The 15221-nt window shown below is 37.7% G+C and overlaps 1 protein-coding gene across 1 annotated transcript in view; it reads right to left on the bottom strand.

Annotated features, from left to right (window-relative positions):
* The window catches only part of STX7 (syntaxin 7), a 70199-nt gene that overhangs the window by 16084 nt on the left and 38894 nt on the right, over positions 1–15221 (bottom strand). The window contains exon 2 of the mRNA XM_006885021.1: positions 5298–5367. Within this exon, the coding sequence (XP_006885083.1) occupies positions 5298–5367 (70 nt within the window). The remainder of the gene's footprint in view (positions 1–5297; positions 5368–15221) is intronic.

Below are 15221 nucleotides of genomic sequence, written 5' to 3'. Positions count from 1 at the left end.
CACATTCTTCCTCACAGATTTCGACTTCACAAATAATTTGCTCTGTGTAAAGACTGAATAAGCATGAAGAAAGGATACAACCTTGATGCACACCTTTCCTAATTTTAAACCATGTAGGGTTTCTTTGTTCTTTTGTACAACAGCCACTTGGTGTAGGTATAGGATCCCCAAGAGCACAATTAAGTGTTTGGGATTCCCAGTTTTCCCAATGTTAGCCATAATTTGTTAATATCTATCCACACAGCCAAATGCGTTAGGATACTCAATAAAGCAAAAACAGACATTCTTCTGGTATTCTTTACTTTCAGCCTGGCTCCTTACAACATCAGTAATAATATCTCTGGTGCCACAGCTTCTTCTCATCCATCTTGAACTGGCAATTGTCTCTGTACTGTTCTAGCTGTTTCTGAATGATTTCCAGCTGTATTTTGATTGCATGGGCTATTAATGATGCTGTTCGTTAATTTCCACATTCTGTTATATCACCTTTCTTTGGAATGCAAGCAAATATGGATCTCTTCCAGTCATCCGGGTAACTGTCTTCAAAATTTCCTGGCACACATTGGTGAGCATGTACAATGCTGCATCTGTTTTTTGAAACACGTCAAATGGTGTATCTCAATTACAGTATTGTATAATATATTACAGCACAGTATAATGTTAAGTAATATAAACAGAAATGTACAAAATCTATGATTTTAAGTACTTATTGGTTGGTCTCACTTAGGATCCTTTTAAAGTAAAACACTACTATAAAAGGGAATGCATACAAATGCTGTTGTCCTGTGCTGACAAGTAGACTTCTACTCATATCTACTCTATGAACAACAGATTATAACCTTCCCCTATCCTCTAATATATCTGACTTTTTTATCACACTCAAGCCCATTATTGCAGTCACTGTATCAACCTATCTCATTGAGGGTACTCTTCGCTTTCCCTGACTCTCTCTACCTTTCCCAGAATGATGTCCTTTTCCAAAGATTGATCTCTCCTGACAACATGTCCAAAGTATGTGAGGCCAATTTTCACCATCCTTGCCTCAAAGGAGAACCTTGCTCTCACACTTTCCAAGACATTTGTTTGTTCTTTTGGTAGACCAAGTGCTCTTCTCCAATATCACAAATCAAAGGTAGCAATTCTTCTGTCATGCTTAGTCATTGTCCAACTTTCGGATGCATAGCCAGTAACTGAAAATAGCATGGCTTGGACCAGATGCACCTTAGTCTTTAAACTGACATTGTCACAAGTTAGTCTGAAGTTAGGGATCTCTCCAAATTACTGAGGAGTAATGATGCCAGTTTAAGGATGAAGGTATGTCTGATTCAGATGATGGTCTTTCCAATCACTTGCTATGTTTTTGAGAGCAGGACAATGAGTAAGGATGACAGGAAAAGAATTGATGCCTTTGAGCTGTGGTCTTGGAAAAGAGCACTGTACATCCCATGGACAGCCAGAAGAACAAGCAAATAAGTCTTGGAAGGATGCAGCCAGAGTGCTCCTTGGAGGCACAGATGATAAGGCTTCATCTCACATACTTTCGGCATGTTGCTAGAAGGAGCTGTTCCTTGGAGAGGAATGTGATGTTTGGAAAGGTGGAGGGTCAGACCAGGTGGACTGACACAGAGAATGCTGCGATAGGCTCTAATGTGTCAGGAAGTGTGAGGATGGCACAAGGTAGGATAGGGTTCAGATCAATTGTTCACAGGGTCTCTACGTGCCGTACTTGACTCGATGGCATCCTAACATCAACAACAAAGCTAATGCTGTTGTGAAATAGCAAGTACTATGTATTATTTGAAAACTGTAGCAGTAACACTACTGAGTTAATATTTAAGATTAATGTACTAATGAGTTGGTCAAATCATTAAACCCTCAAAAAATATATTTTCTTCTTGAGTAAAACTGTAATCATATAAAAATGGTCATAAAAATCTGTAATATTCCACAAATATATTGCTGTTTTCTTTATAATTTATTATCTAGTTGGTTTGGTATTCTCTGCTTTCTGCCAAGATCCATCTAACATTAGCTATAATATCCCTAGTATCACAACCTCTTCTAAATGCAGCTTGCACATCTGGTAGTTCTCCACTGACATATTCTTCCAAACATTTTTGGATCATTTTCAGCAGAATCTTGCTTGCATGTGATATCAATGATATTGTTCGATAATTTCCACATTCTGTTGGGTCACTTTTCTTGGGAATGGGAACAAATACCAATCTCTTCCAGTCAGTTGGCCACCTGGCTGTCCTCCAGATTTCCTGGCACAACTTAGTGAGCACATCCAGGGCAGCGTCTGTTTGTTGAAATAAATCAACTGGGATGCTGTCAACTCCTAAAGCCTTGTTTTTGTCAATTCCTTCAGAGCAATTTGAACTTCCTCCTTCATCACCTTAGGCTCTTGCTTATATGTTATTTCATTAAATTCCTCTGTGTCAGCCAATTCCTTCTGATACAGTGCCTCTGTGTACTCCTTCCATCTTCGTTTGCTACTTCCTGGATCATTCAACATTCTACCCAAACTATGTTTAAGTATTGCCACCTGTGGCTTGAATTTGTTTTTCAACTCCTTCAGTTTAAGAAACGCTGAGCGAGTCCAGCCCTTTTGATTTTCTGACTCCAGCTCTCTGCACATTTCATTATAGTATCTTGCTTTGTTGTCCCAGGGTGCCTTTTGAAATTTTCTGTTCAGCTCTTTGATTTCTTGATTTCTTCCTTTAGCTTTGGCTTCTCGGCACTCTAATGCAATACTCAAGAGTCTCATCTGACATCCATCTTGCTCTTTTCTTCTTCTTCAGCCTCTGTAATGATCTTTTGCATTCTTCATGGACGATTTTCTTGATATCCTCCCAGAGCTCATTTGGTCTATTCTCATTGGTGCTCAAGGCCTCAAACCTGTTCCTGTGATGGTTTTGAAATTCGAGTGGGACAGACTTAAGGTCAAATCTTGGTTCCCGTGGACTTGATTTAATTTTCCTCGTGGTACTAGGTATATTACAGCTAATGTTAGATGGATCTTGGCAGAAAGCAGAACATACCAGAAAAACGTCTATTTGTGCTCCACTGACTATGCAAAGTCTTTTGATGTGTGGATCACAAGAAGCTATGGCTGATTCTGAGAAAAATGAGAATCCCAGATCATTTGATTGTGCTAGTGCAAAACCTGTACTTGGACCAAGAAGCAGCCGTCAGAAGAGAGCAGGGAGACATTGGATGGTTCAAAATCAACATAGGGGTCTGTTAGGGATATATTTTGTCTCCATATCTTTTCAATCTGTATGCAGAACAGATCATCTGAGACCCTGGGCTGTACAAGGAGGAATGTGGCATCAAGATTGGTGGAAGAATCATCAACAACCTGAGTTATGCAGATGACACAACATTGCTTGCTGAAACTAAGGAGGACCTGAAGCACTTGCTGCAGAAAGTCATGGACTGCAGTCTTCAATATGGATTGAAGCTCAACATCAAGAAAACAAAGATTCTCACCTCTGAGACAACTGGTAGCATCAGTATGGATGGTGAAGAGATTGAGATAGTGAACAGTTTTCGTTTACTTGGCTCCACAGTCAACACTCTTGGTAACAGCAGCCAGGAAATCAGGAGACGAATTGCACTGGGAAAGTCAGCTGTGAGGGACCACTCAAAAGTACTGAAGAGCAACGACATCAGGCTTGAGACTAAGGTGCGCCTGATTCAAGCTATAGTCTTTGCAATTATGTGCTATGCATCAGAGAGTTGGACGGTGAATAGGGATGATAGAAATAGAATTGATGCCTTTGAGCTGTGGTGCTGGAGAAGAGTGTTGAGAACAAACAGGTTTGTCCTGGAGAGGGTGAAGCCAGAATGTTCCTTGGAGTCAAAGATTCTGAAGCTTTGTCTGACATATTTTGGGCATGTTGCAAGGAGGGACTGGTCCTTGGAGAGGGACATCATGTTTGGGAGAGTGGAGGGACGGCGCAGGAGAGAAAGACCCTCAATGAGATGGATCGATTCTGTGAGTAGAGTGGTGGGAATGACTGTGTTTGAGAAGGCAAGGTTGGCACAAGATAGAATGGCATTTAGGGCTATTGTACAGTGGGTCACAATGAGTCGCAAGCAACTCGGTGGCACATAACAACAACAACAACAACAATTTAGTCTGACTCAAAGTGACCATCAGGGAACTCTCATGGCCTTGGGGTAAGGAGCTGCTGTGCTGCCAACCCAAAGGCACATGGTTTGAATCCACCAACTGTTCCACCGGGAAAAAATGTGCAATCAACTACTGTGCAAATTACTGCCTTTGAAAACATACTGGAAGGTCAGTGTGTGTCAGCTCCGACTTGAAAGTATGTAATAACAACAACAACAACATACTGGCCATCAGACTTCTGAGGCTGTAAATCTTCATGGGAAAAGAGTGCCATTTTTTTTGGAGGCGTGCCTGGTAGATGTGAACCACTAAACTTTTGGCCATCACTGCAACATTACATACTTTGCCATCAGGGCTCTAACCATGTCTTCTAATGTAGGGGGTCAGCTAAAAGGAGGGAGATCATTAATGAGATGGTCTGACACAGGAGGTCCAAAGATAGGCTCATCAAGTGCAGGAGTAGGTACTATGTTGTTTGGTGTATATAGGGTTGCTGTAAGTCAGAGCCAAGCCGATGGCATCTAACAACAACAATGCTTGCTAAAATTTGAGGATGTTGTAGGGAGCTCTGGTGGGCTAGTGGCAAGAAGCTGCACTGCAATCCCAGAGACACATGGTTCAAATCCATCAGCTGGAGAAGGAGGGGCAATCTCCTCCTGTACCAGTCAGACCCGATTTGACAGGACACACACAAAGTAAAATAAAATAAAGTAAAATTTAAAAAAGAATAAAATTTGAGGATGTTGACAGAACCTTTTGTAGGGGTTAGTTCAAACAGAATATGAATATATATCTAAACCAAATGAAAATCTGGCTAGAGGCAGAACTATTCACTAAGGAGATGCTCAAAGTCGAGTGTTTCAAAGGCTTTAACAGAATTTTAAAGATCCATCATAAAGTATAAGAAAGCAAACTAAAGATAGCTGAGCTTTTAGAGAATTTAGAGCTTTAAAGCAGAGAAAAAGATGTGCCTCCTTTGAACAGAGGAAAAATTCTATAAAGTAAATCTTTATAGTCCTAAGTTTGTGAACAAAGTAACAGAAAAAAAAATCTTATTTTTAACTGTTTTCTCAAGTAAATACACTATATGCTATCTAAGAAACACTATACATTAACAACAGGTTTCTTTCTTTTTAAAAATAAATTACATACTTACAGCTGTTGCCTTAATTCAGGTGAATCCTGAGGCGTTCCAAGTTGATTCAGAGCCCTTTGTATTTCTACAGCTATTAGAAAAGAAAATTAGTTTATGATTACTTATAAATGTTACGGTGGCAAAAATAATAGATTAGAAATTAAACAAAGCAATTGAGAAATTAAAGGATATAAACACAGATTAAATACGAAAACATCACTTTTTGTTTTTAAAAGAAAAACTAAATAATGATAAAAAAGGTCAGATTAATTTTCAGGAGACAATTATGTTGAAATGTTAACATACAGAACCGCACTTTAGGATCAAAAATATTATCTTCCCTCTGCCATTAACAACAGCACACAAAATTTCATTTAGCTCTATTGGCATAAAACTTGTGATGAAAATAATAGTAACAATTACATAATGTACTGGAATAGGAAATGAATTATTAGCTAACAAACATGAAGGGGAAAACTGAACTAGAAAAAAAATTAAAATTACTTACGTAATAATTGATTTAGGAAAAGAGCTTCAGGGTTTTACGTAAATCAGATGACCATATATCAAAAACCACACCTACTGTCATCAACAGTTCTGACCCACAGATACCACACAGAACAGCAGAAATGCCTCGGAACGTTTATGAACTTGAACTTTTAATGAGAGTACACTGCTTTATCTTTCTCTCAAGGAGCTTGGTGGGTTGGAACTGTCTACCTTTTGGTTAGCAGTGCAAGTGCTTATCCCACTTTGCTACAGGTAACAAAGGGAAAAGAACTTTATCATAGATAAATCTACTGGGCAAATGGCATTATGACTCTCCTAGCATTATCCAGTGAGGAAATACTAGATGATTTTTGTATTATCTTGAAAAAAAAATGCTTCATTTTATCTTAGTCATGAAGAAGAAATCAGAAAAATCTAGAGTGTTGTCTAGCTGTCTCCAATATATCCACAAAATATCCTCAAATATATTCACAAAAGGGGAAAAAAAAGAAAAGAAGATGTGGTAGTTGTTCTAAACTAAAGAACACTACGGCACAATCCCAAAGGCACTTGGTTCGAGGCCATCAGCTGCTCTGCGGGAGAAGGTTGAGCAATCTCCTCCTGTGTGATTAACTGCCTTTGAAAACCTGCAGGAAGGATAGCCACAGTTCGGTTCCGACTCTATGGTACACAATGATAGTAGCACCAAAAGCACTGAAATATTAAAAAAGTCAACTATCGTCTTTAGATTTCCAAACAGAAAAATTGCTATTGTTTTAAAGTGATAACACAGAAAATTGCACAAGAAATAGTAAATGTATTTAACAAATTTCAACAATCTGTAATGCTAGGAATGTATGTACATATTATTCATTGTATTACACTTTCCTATACGTTTAAAATATTTAAGATGAAAAGTTTGGGTTAAAAGTTTCATGCTGAACTCAAAATCCAGAAATCTGGGACCACCACAGTAACGAAAGATGCTTCACTAAAGAAGAAGGAAACTCCATAGTTTAAAGTATGTGTGCATATAAATAAAATGAAAAATGTAGCAAACAGAGAATCTATCTCACAGTAAAAAATTTCAAATTTCAAAGCATTAAGGGGAAAAAAAAATCCCCAAACCCTAACCCACTCGTTCGTTATATTTAAAATGGTGTATTTATGCCATTGTAATGCTTTTAAACAGTGACTATTTATTTGTGAAATCAAGGAAATGGTGGTATTCCAAAATTTAGCATTTTTCTCCCTGAATATGTTACAATGAAACTGAAATCAAAGCTGACAAACAGAAATACAGGCAAAGAATCATATAACACATAGTAACAGCTGCATTTAGCCAGTTCAAAGGATTTCTTTTGCATTTATTTAGTGTTTAAGTAGGTTTACCTCTTGCATGAAGAATTTTTCCTTTTCGAGTGGTTGTTAACTTAGAGATACTTAAAATTAGCTATATATTTTCTCTTCAAATCTCAACAAATTTTCTTTATAGGATAATAAAGCTTTTATAGGGATAATAAGCAAACAAGCATGTTGGTGTGAGGTCTTTTCTTTTTAAGAAGTCACATGAAGTAAGAAAAAAAATCAGCAAATCACAACAGGAAAACAGACTACTCGATGAAAAAAGAGAACTCCGGCAGCTTACAGATAAGAAGCTATACTGCAGTATGGAAGATAGGTGGATTTACTGGCTCTGAAGACCTGCTTGGAGGGTCAGCTACAAGGCCGTTCTGACCTGATGGCACACAACAACTGCCACCACTTTACACAGAATTATCAAAAAAATTCACAGTAAAATTTTCCCTTCAATATTTAAACAAAAGAGTAAACTACTATAAAAACAAAACTGAACCTATTGCTGTTGATTCGGTTCTGATTCATAGCAATCCTCCATTAGATTTTTCAGGCTGTAAATCTTTACAAGAGGAGACTGCCCATATTTCTGCTATGGAGCAGCTGGCGGCTGTGCAACACTTCACACACTATGACACCAGACAACCCTTAAAACTGTTGTTGTTGTTAGGTGCCGTTGAGTTGTAGACGACTCACAGCAACCCTATGAACAAAAGGCCTGAGCACTGTTCATAGCATTTCTGGAGGCAAGCCATTTCGGAAGTGGACGTCATTCCTGCTTCCAGGCTTGTTTTAGTCGGGAAGCTCCCGCAAACACTGTCCACCATGGGTAACCATTACCACATTTGGCACATCAGTGTCACAGTGTTCAGCATCACAGCAACCACGAGTTACCTCTGTACAGCAAACACAAGCCCGAAAAAGCACTCGACTCCAAAAAACCTGCCATAATACCTGCACATGCACGTGGACAACCATGCTCTGGCAGCAAGAAGTCACAGAAACCCTGGGAGGAGCCAAGCAGGAAAGTCATGGCCACCTTCTATCCCCTCTCCCTTTGGGGCTGTTAGTGTACACACACACACACACACACACACACACACACACCCCCACACCCCGACTAAAACACCTTTTATATATTAGGAGCAGGGATAAAACATTACCTATAAGTGGTAAAACCCCAAAAATCATGAATGACAATCCTAGAAAACTGGACTACATAAGAAAATTGAAAAGTACATTGAAAAAGGTGTCCTATGGAGAATCCGTGTATGCGAGGGTATGCACAGGAGAGAAAATAACTAGAACACGATGAACAGCAAACTTAGTAAATGAAGTACAGAACAAAAAACTATGAAGTGACAGTCAGCTGAAGAGGACCTAATAAAAAAATAGGTAAAGGATACAATTTTGCAATTTATAAAAAGTCCAAAAAGAAATTCCATTTCACTGATAATCAACTTTTCATGTATCAAATTATAAATATCATGGAAAAGAAACAATTTATACATTATTATAATCAAAAGCATTTGAAACACAAGGTAGAGACTACATATTTAAGAAATGAAGTAACAATACCTATAACATATGAAGAACAAAACATAATTGGAGCAATGTTAAGACAATCCAGTAAGAAATAGACTATAAGCAATAATGGAATTGCTAACAGTATTTGTTGAACAGAGGAATACAATAGGAGAGTGAAAAGTATATCACAGTCTTGCAAAGGACAAAGATCTATACTGTACTGTATACAATACAAAATCATGAAGACATGAAATGAATTAAAATTAAGTAGAACTACTTCTAATAAGGTAGAGATAATGGAAATCCTTGTGGGATCACCACTCTAAAACAGAAAAACAAGAGCAATGCCTATTTCTGTCACCACAAAGGACTGAAAGGGCCTGCCTTTTTAAGGCAATGCCTCTTCTATTCTCATTCACTGCTTAGCCTGAAGGATTCAAGGGGCATTAACAGAAGTTACTTTTATATAATCATATTACAGTATGTTTAGCTATTCATAAACAGTTTCTAAAAGGAAAATTTACCTGATACATGAAGGATTCAATTAAGAGTCATCACTATAAATATATGATGACTGATGATCTTTTAATCTAATCTAATCTAAAATTTGGAGTAGGTAGCACTAACACTTCAAGAAAGGTGAGTCCTGAAGAAAGCGTATTTATCATAACGAAGAAAAAGTATAATTTCCTATACATGAAAAGGATGAGCTACTATTTCTTTGAGGGAGATGCCACAAAGAATGGACAGGGTTTTGTTCTGTTTTACACTGAGTAGCTATGCTTCAGATCCAACTTGCCAGCATTTAACAACTATTTCTTCACCACCTTCAATACAAAACAGAATACTCATTTGTGTTTCACATGTGTCTACTGCCATCTAGTGGATCACAAGAAAATGCTTTAGAGCAAAGAAACTACTGTGTTGTAATATTTGTGTATTTTTTTTAAATAAGTTTTTATTTATTTTTTTACAGAGGTTTTGGATTTCCATTCATTCATTGCCGCAATTTTCTCTCTTCCCACCAGCTCGCTTCCCCCTCCGAAGAGAGAAAAAAGAAAAAAAAAAAAAAGAAAAAAATTCCTTCATTAGTATACAATTCCCAGGTCCCTTCCCCCCACCCCCCACCCCGAGTACACTTCTCTATGCAACCTTAATTCTGGATTCCTGTGCTAACCACAATACTCAATCATATATCACTTTTGTTGCTGTGTGCAGCAGAGTCGGAATCAACTCACAGCTGGCCCTCCAGTGGGTTTTAATAGGCTGTAAACAATAGAGGAGGAGAATTCCCATTTTTCTCTCACGAAGCAATTCATGATTAGAAACATAACCCTTTGGCTTGTTGTTATGTACCTTCTAGTTGGAATTGATCCATACCTTGACCCTCCAGCAAGTTTTCACAGGCAATAAATGGCAAAGGAAGAGACTGCCCATGCATCCGCTGTGGAACAATTGGTGAATTCAAACAATGCTTTTGGGCTGGCAGTGCAACTCCTAACCACAAGGCCAAGGCAGTGCAGTTCCTCAGCTCAGGTGACTTGGTGGTGAGAAGCAGTGCTGCAAACATTCATATCCCCTATGGGATCTGAGATAAGGACAGGCAATCTCCTTCCTCCATTGGGATTTACTGCCTCTAAAAATCTGCTGGAGGTTTTCAGTCAGTTCCGACGTGACAGCACAAAGCAACAATAAGCAGCAGCCACTGAAGCTCCATTTGTGTGTGTGTGTGTGCGTGTGCGTGTGTGTGTGTGTGTGTGTGTGTGTAAATGTATATTCAATCTCTTCTTTGTTAATCATTTTGCTTATTGATCTGGTTACAAGAACTTTTGTTTTCTTTATGTTGAATAAGCCATACTGAAGCTTTGATCCTTAATTACTAAGTGTGTCAATCCTCTTTCAGCAAAGTTGTTTCAACTGCATATAAGAAACTGTTGTTAAATTATCTTCTAATTCTAATGCTGATTCTAATGCTGTCTTCTTCATATAGTCTAACTTCTTAGATTGTTTGCTTAACATACAGACTAAGCAAATGTGGTGAAAGGATACAACCTAGCACACCTTTCAGGATTTTTCTATCGTGTATTAAACCACGTTCTGTACAAAGAAAAAAACCTTGCCTTTCATACTAGTTCTACATGAGCACAATTAAGTATTTTGGAATTCCTGTTCTTCAAAAGTAACCATAATTTATTATGATCCAAAAAGTAAAAAGCTTTTGTATAGTCAATAACATTTTGTATGGTCAACTAAACACCCTTCTGGTATTTTCAGCTTTCAGCTAAATCCATCTGAGAAAGTATACTAAAATTCATCTAAGGTAAGCATTGTTCTTCTACTCCAGAATGTGGCTTGAATTTCTGAAGATCTTTGTTGATATATTGTTGCAGTGTTTTGTTGTTTGATTTTTTTTTAATTCACTTCAGCAAAACTTTACTTGCAAGTTTGCAACATTAATAGTATTGTTTCAAAATTTCTGGATTCTGTTCAACCAGTGGGCACAAACTGGATCAGTTCCAGTTGGTTGACCAGGTAACTGTCTTCCAAATGTCTTGGCATATACATATGAATACCTATTGGGTTGCATCTGTGTGTTGAAGCATCTCAGCTGGCATTTGAAGCTAATTCCTGAAGCCTTGTTTTGACAAAATGGTTATTGTCAGTCAGCTTGGGCTTCTATCTCCAGTACTATTAGCCCTTGGTGACATGCTATTTCCTGAAATGGTTCAGCATCAACCAATTCTTCTTAATTAGTGACTGTGTATTCATTTCAACTTCCTTTCATGACTTCTGCATCATTAAAATTTTCTCAAGGGAATCATTTAACAGTAATTTCAGGCCTGAATTTTTATCTTATTTCTTTCAGTGTACGAAATGCTGAATATGTTCATCTCTACAGGGATGAACTCCAGGTCTTTGCACATTTTATTATGATACATTATTTTCTAAAATCACCCTCTGAAATCTTCTGTTCCATTTTTATCATTTCTTCCATTCATTCTACCAACTCTATTCAAGAGCAAGTTTCAGAGTCTCTTCTAACATCCATTTGATATTTCTTTCCTCTCTCTCTTCATGGATGATGTCTCTTAAGCCATCTTACCACTCACTGGTCTTTGCTTATTAGTGTTGAATACATAAAATCTATGCTTGAGATTATCTCTCTAATTAAATTCAGGTGGGATACATTATTGTTGTTATGCACTACTGAGTTGACTATGACTCATAGCAACCCTGTGCACAATAGCTCTGAACCCTGCTATATTCTGAGCCAATTTCACTGCCTCTGACAAATCTAGCTTCATCACCCCAGTTATTGTGTCAATCCATCCCATTTGTGTCTTCCTCTCCTGTACTGTCCTTTGACCCTTACAAGCATATCATCATTCTCCAAAGACTAATCTCTCCTGGCTACATGCCCAAAGTATATGAAATGGAGTATTAAAATCCTTGCCTGCAAGGAGAAACTTGATTTCACCCTCTCTAGGACAAACCTGTTAGTTCTCTTGGAAATATATGGTATGCCCAATACTCTTCTCCAGTACCATAACTCAAAGGCATCAATTCTTCTTCTGTCAACCCTTGTCATTCTCAAGCTCTCTGATACACAGCAAGTAATTGTGATGGCCATAGCATAAATGAGGTGCACCTTAGTCTCCAGATAGACATCCTTGTTCTTTAGCACTCTGGAGAGGTCCCTGATGGCAGATTTTTTCTAATGCAAATCATCTTTTGATTTTCTGACTGCTGGTGCCAAGAGTGTTGATTGTGAATAATTATAAGAGGCAGACACTATTTAATAATGTTAAGGCAATCACTATTTAATAGTGTTAAGTATGTAGCAGGAATACATTAAGTGGTATGCTTCAAATCAAATGTGCTAGAAATGATGTAGATGGCACAGGACAGCATTGAGCTGTACTCAATTTGAAGGCACATAACAACATACTTCAAATAAGTGACACACTAAAAAACAACAAGGGAAAAATTCCAAGTTTAGAAGAAGCAAACTCTCTAGTTTCTAGTATGAAATATGCCCTCATTTAGCCAACTCTCTATCAGTATTTAGGGGTGATTTAGAGTATGAAATGAGATCGTACATATTTTAAAATATTTTGGAAATGGCACAGATTTCTATAATAAGAGATACTATTACAAGTAAGATTAGGAAAATTGAAGTTATTCTAGAATACAAGGTGCACAGGAAAACTTATACCTTGAAAGTATCTCTAGAACACAGCAAGATGAAAATAACGAAGATATCAATTTTAAAAGGTTCTAAAAATGAAAGTAAAGTGAATTTTCCCCATATGTTTCATATATCAAGAAAAACTAAGATCAGTGAGCGACGTGCACCAAGTGACAGGCACTGATGGAATCTGAGTGAGAACTATTATTAAAATAATTAGTTTGGGAGCAGTAGGGTGCAATGAGTGTTAACCTTGTGCAGCGAGAGTCGGCGGGGAGCAGCAAGACGCCATAGGGGCCAGTAAGCTGCTGCATGGTTCACATGTCAGGAGCAAGCAGGATAGCAGGAATTGGGAGTGAGTGACTTCATATCAAGAACTGGCTATTGCTTCAGAAATGAAAAATTCTACCACAACAATGTCACAAAAGAAGCAGGCTACCTCACACTCTATACAAGCCCAAAGCAAGATATCACCACCAAAAAGTGATGACACAGTGTAAATGGACTTTCTAATACTGAATTGAAAAGAATAATGATTGAATATTTTCAATGGGTGAAAGACAAACTTGAAGAATTACAGGACACCACAAGCAAAAAATAGAAGCTTTTAAAAAAAAACATCCAAAGCAATGTAGATAAAACAAATGAGGCATTAAAGGCTCTGGAAAACACAAGAAACCACAATCCAAGAGATGAGGTCTGATATTTCAGATGCTGTCAACATGTTGGAGAGACACAAGAACAGAGTTGAAGAGATGGAACACAGAACCAGTGATATAGAAGACAGAATTGCCACCACTGATATGCTAGAACAAAAAGCAGAATCAAGAAGAAAGAAAAAAATAAGAAAACCTAAGAATAATGTGGGACATCACCAAAAGTAATAACATGTGCTTAATCGGAATACCAGAACAGGAAGAAGAAGGAAAGGCACTGAAAAAGTTCTAAGAATTACTAGAAGAAAACTTCCCAGGCATAATGAAGAATGAGAGAACATATATTCAAGAAGCTGATCAAACACCATGTAGAACAGACTCCAACAGAAAAACACCAAGGCATATCATAGTCAAATTTGCCAGAACCAAAGATAAGGATAGAATTCTGAAAGAAGTGAGGGAGAAACAGAGAGTAACCTATAACGGAGAGCAGATAAGTACCTATTTCTCAGTAGAAACCATGCACGTGAGAAGACAGTGGAATGACATGTATTGAACACTCAAAGAACACAACTGTCAACAAAGAACACTGTAGCCAACAAAACTGTCCATCAAATATGGAAGAGAGATCAAGATATTCCCCGAAAAATAGAACCTAAGAGAGTTAGTAAAAACAAGATCAGCGTTGCAGGAAACACTGAGAGATGTCCTTTTTACAGAAGTACCACAGAAAGCAGGATGGACCAAAAAACCTTACAACAACACAAAAAAGAACTTAACAAAATGATAGCAATAAAATCTCTCAGTAATCACACCAAATGTGAATAGTTTAAATGCACCACTGAAAAAGAGTAGCAGATTGGATTAAAAAAAACCTAAAACCCAAAACCCATCAATATGCTGTCTGCAAGAGACACACTAGAAAAATGAAGATAATGAAAGACTAAAAAGGGCGAGAAAAAAAATTTACCAAACAAATGGCAACCACAAAAAAGGAGTAGTGATATTAATAGATATTAATCTCTGATAAATAAATTTCAATGCAAAATCCATCACAAAAACAAGGAAGGTCACTATATAATGCTTAAAGGGTCAAAAGAACAAGTGGACACAAAAATTATAAATATCTATGCACCAAATGAAAGACATGCAAAATATATAAACACTGACAAAACTGAAAAAGGAAGTAGACAACACTATTTTGTAGCTGGAGACTTCAATACACCACTCTCAAAAAGAGACAGAACAAACAGAAAGAAAACTCAAAGATGCTGAAGAATTAAACCACACAATAAATCAACTCAATCTCATATCTACTTATAGGCTAATGCACCCCAAAAAGCACAGTACAGCTTCTCCAATGTGCATGGAATGTTCTCCAGAACAGATCACATTTTAGGTCACAAGGCAAGCAACAATAAATTAAAAAACAAAGAAATAATACAAAGCATCTTCTCAGACCACAATGCTACAAAATTAGAAATTGATAAGAGGACAAAAGGAGGGGAAAAAACAGCACCTTGCCTAAACACAAGTGGGTAGTTGTTTGTTGTTATGTGCCATCGAGTCGTTTCTGACTCATAGCGACCCTATGCACAACAGCTCTAAACCCTGCCCTATCCTGCGCCAACCGCACAGCCTCTGACACACCCATCCCGATTACCCCAGTCACCGAATCAATCCATCTCATAGAGGGTCTTCCCCTCCTGCGCTGTCCCTCCACCCTCC

Source organism: Elephantulus edwardii, unplaced genomic scaffold (assembly GCF_000299155.1).
Source record: "Elephantulus edwardii isolate Elephantulus edwardi_28Jun2011 unplaced genomic scaffold, EleEdw1.0 scaffold00039, whole genome shotgun sequence".
NCBI lineage: Eukaryota > Metazoa > Chordata > Mammalia > Macroscelidea > Macroscelididae > Elephantulus > Elephantulus edwardii.
This window is presented reverse-complemented; position numbering and strand designations above follow the sequence as displayed.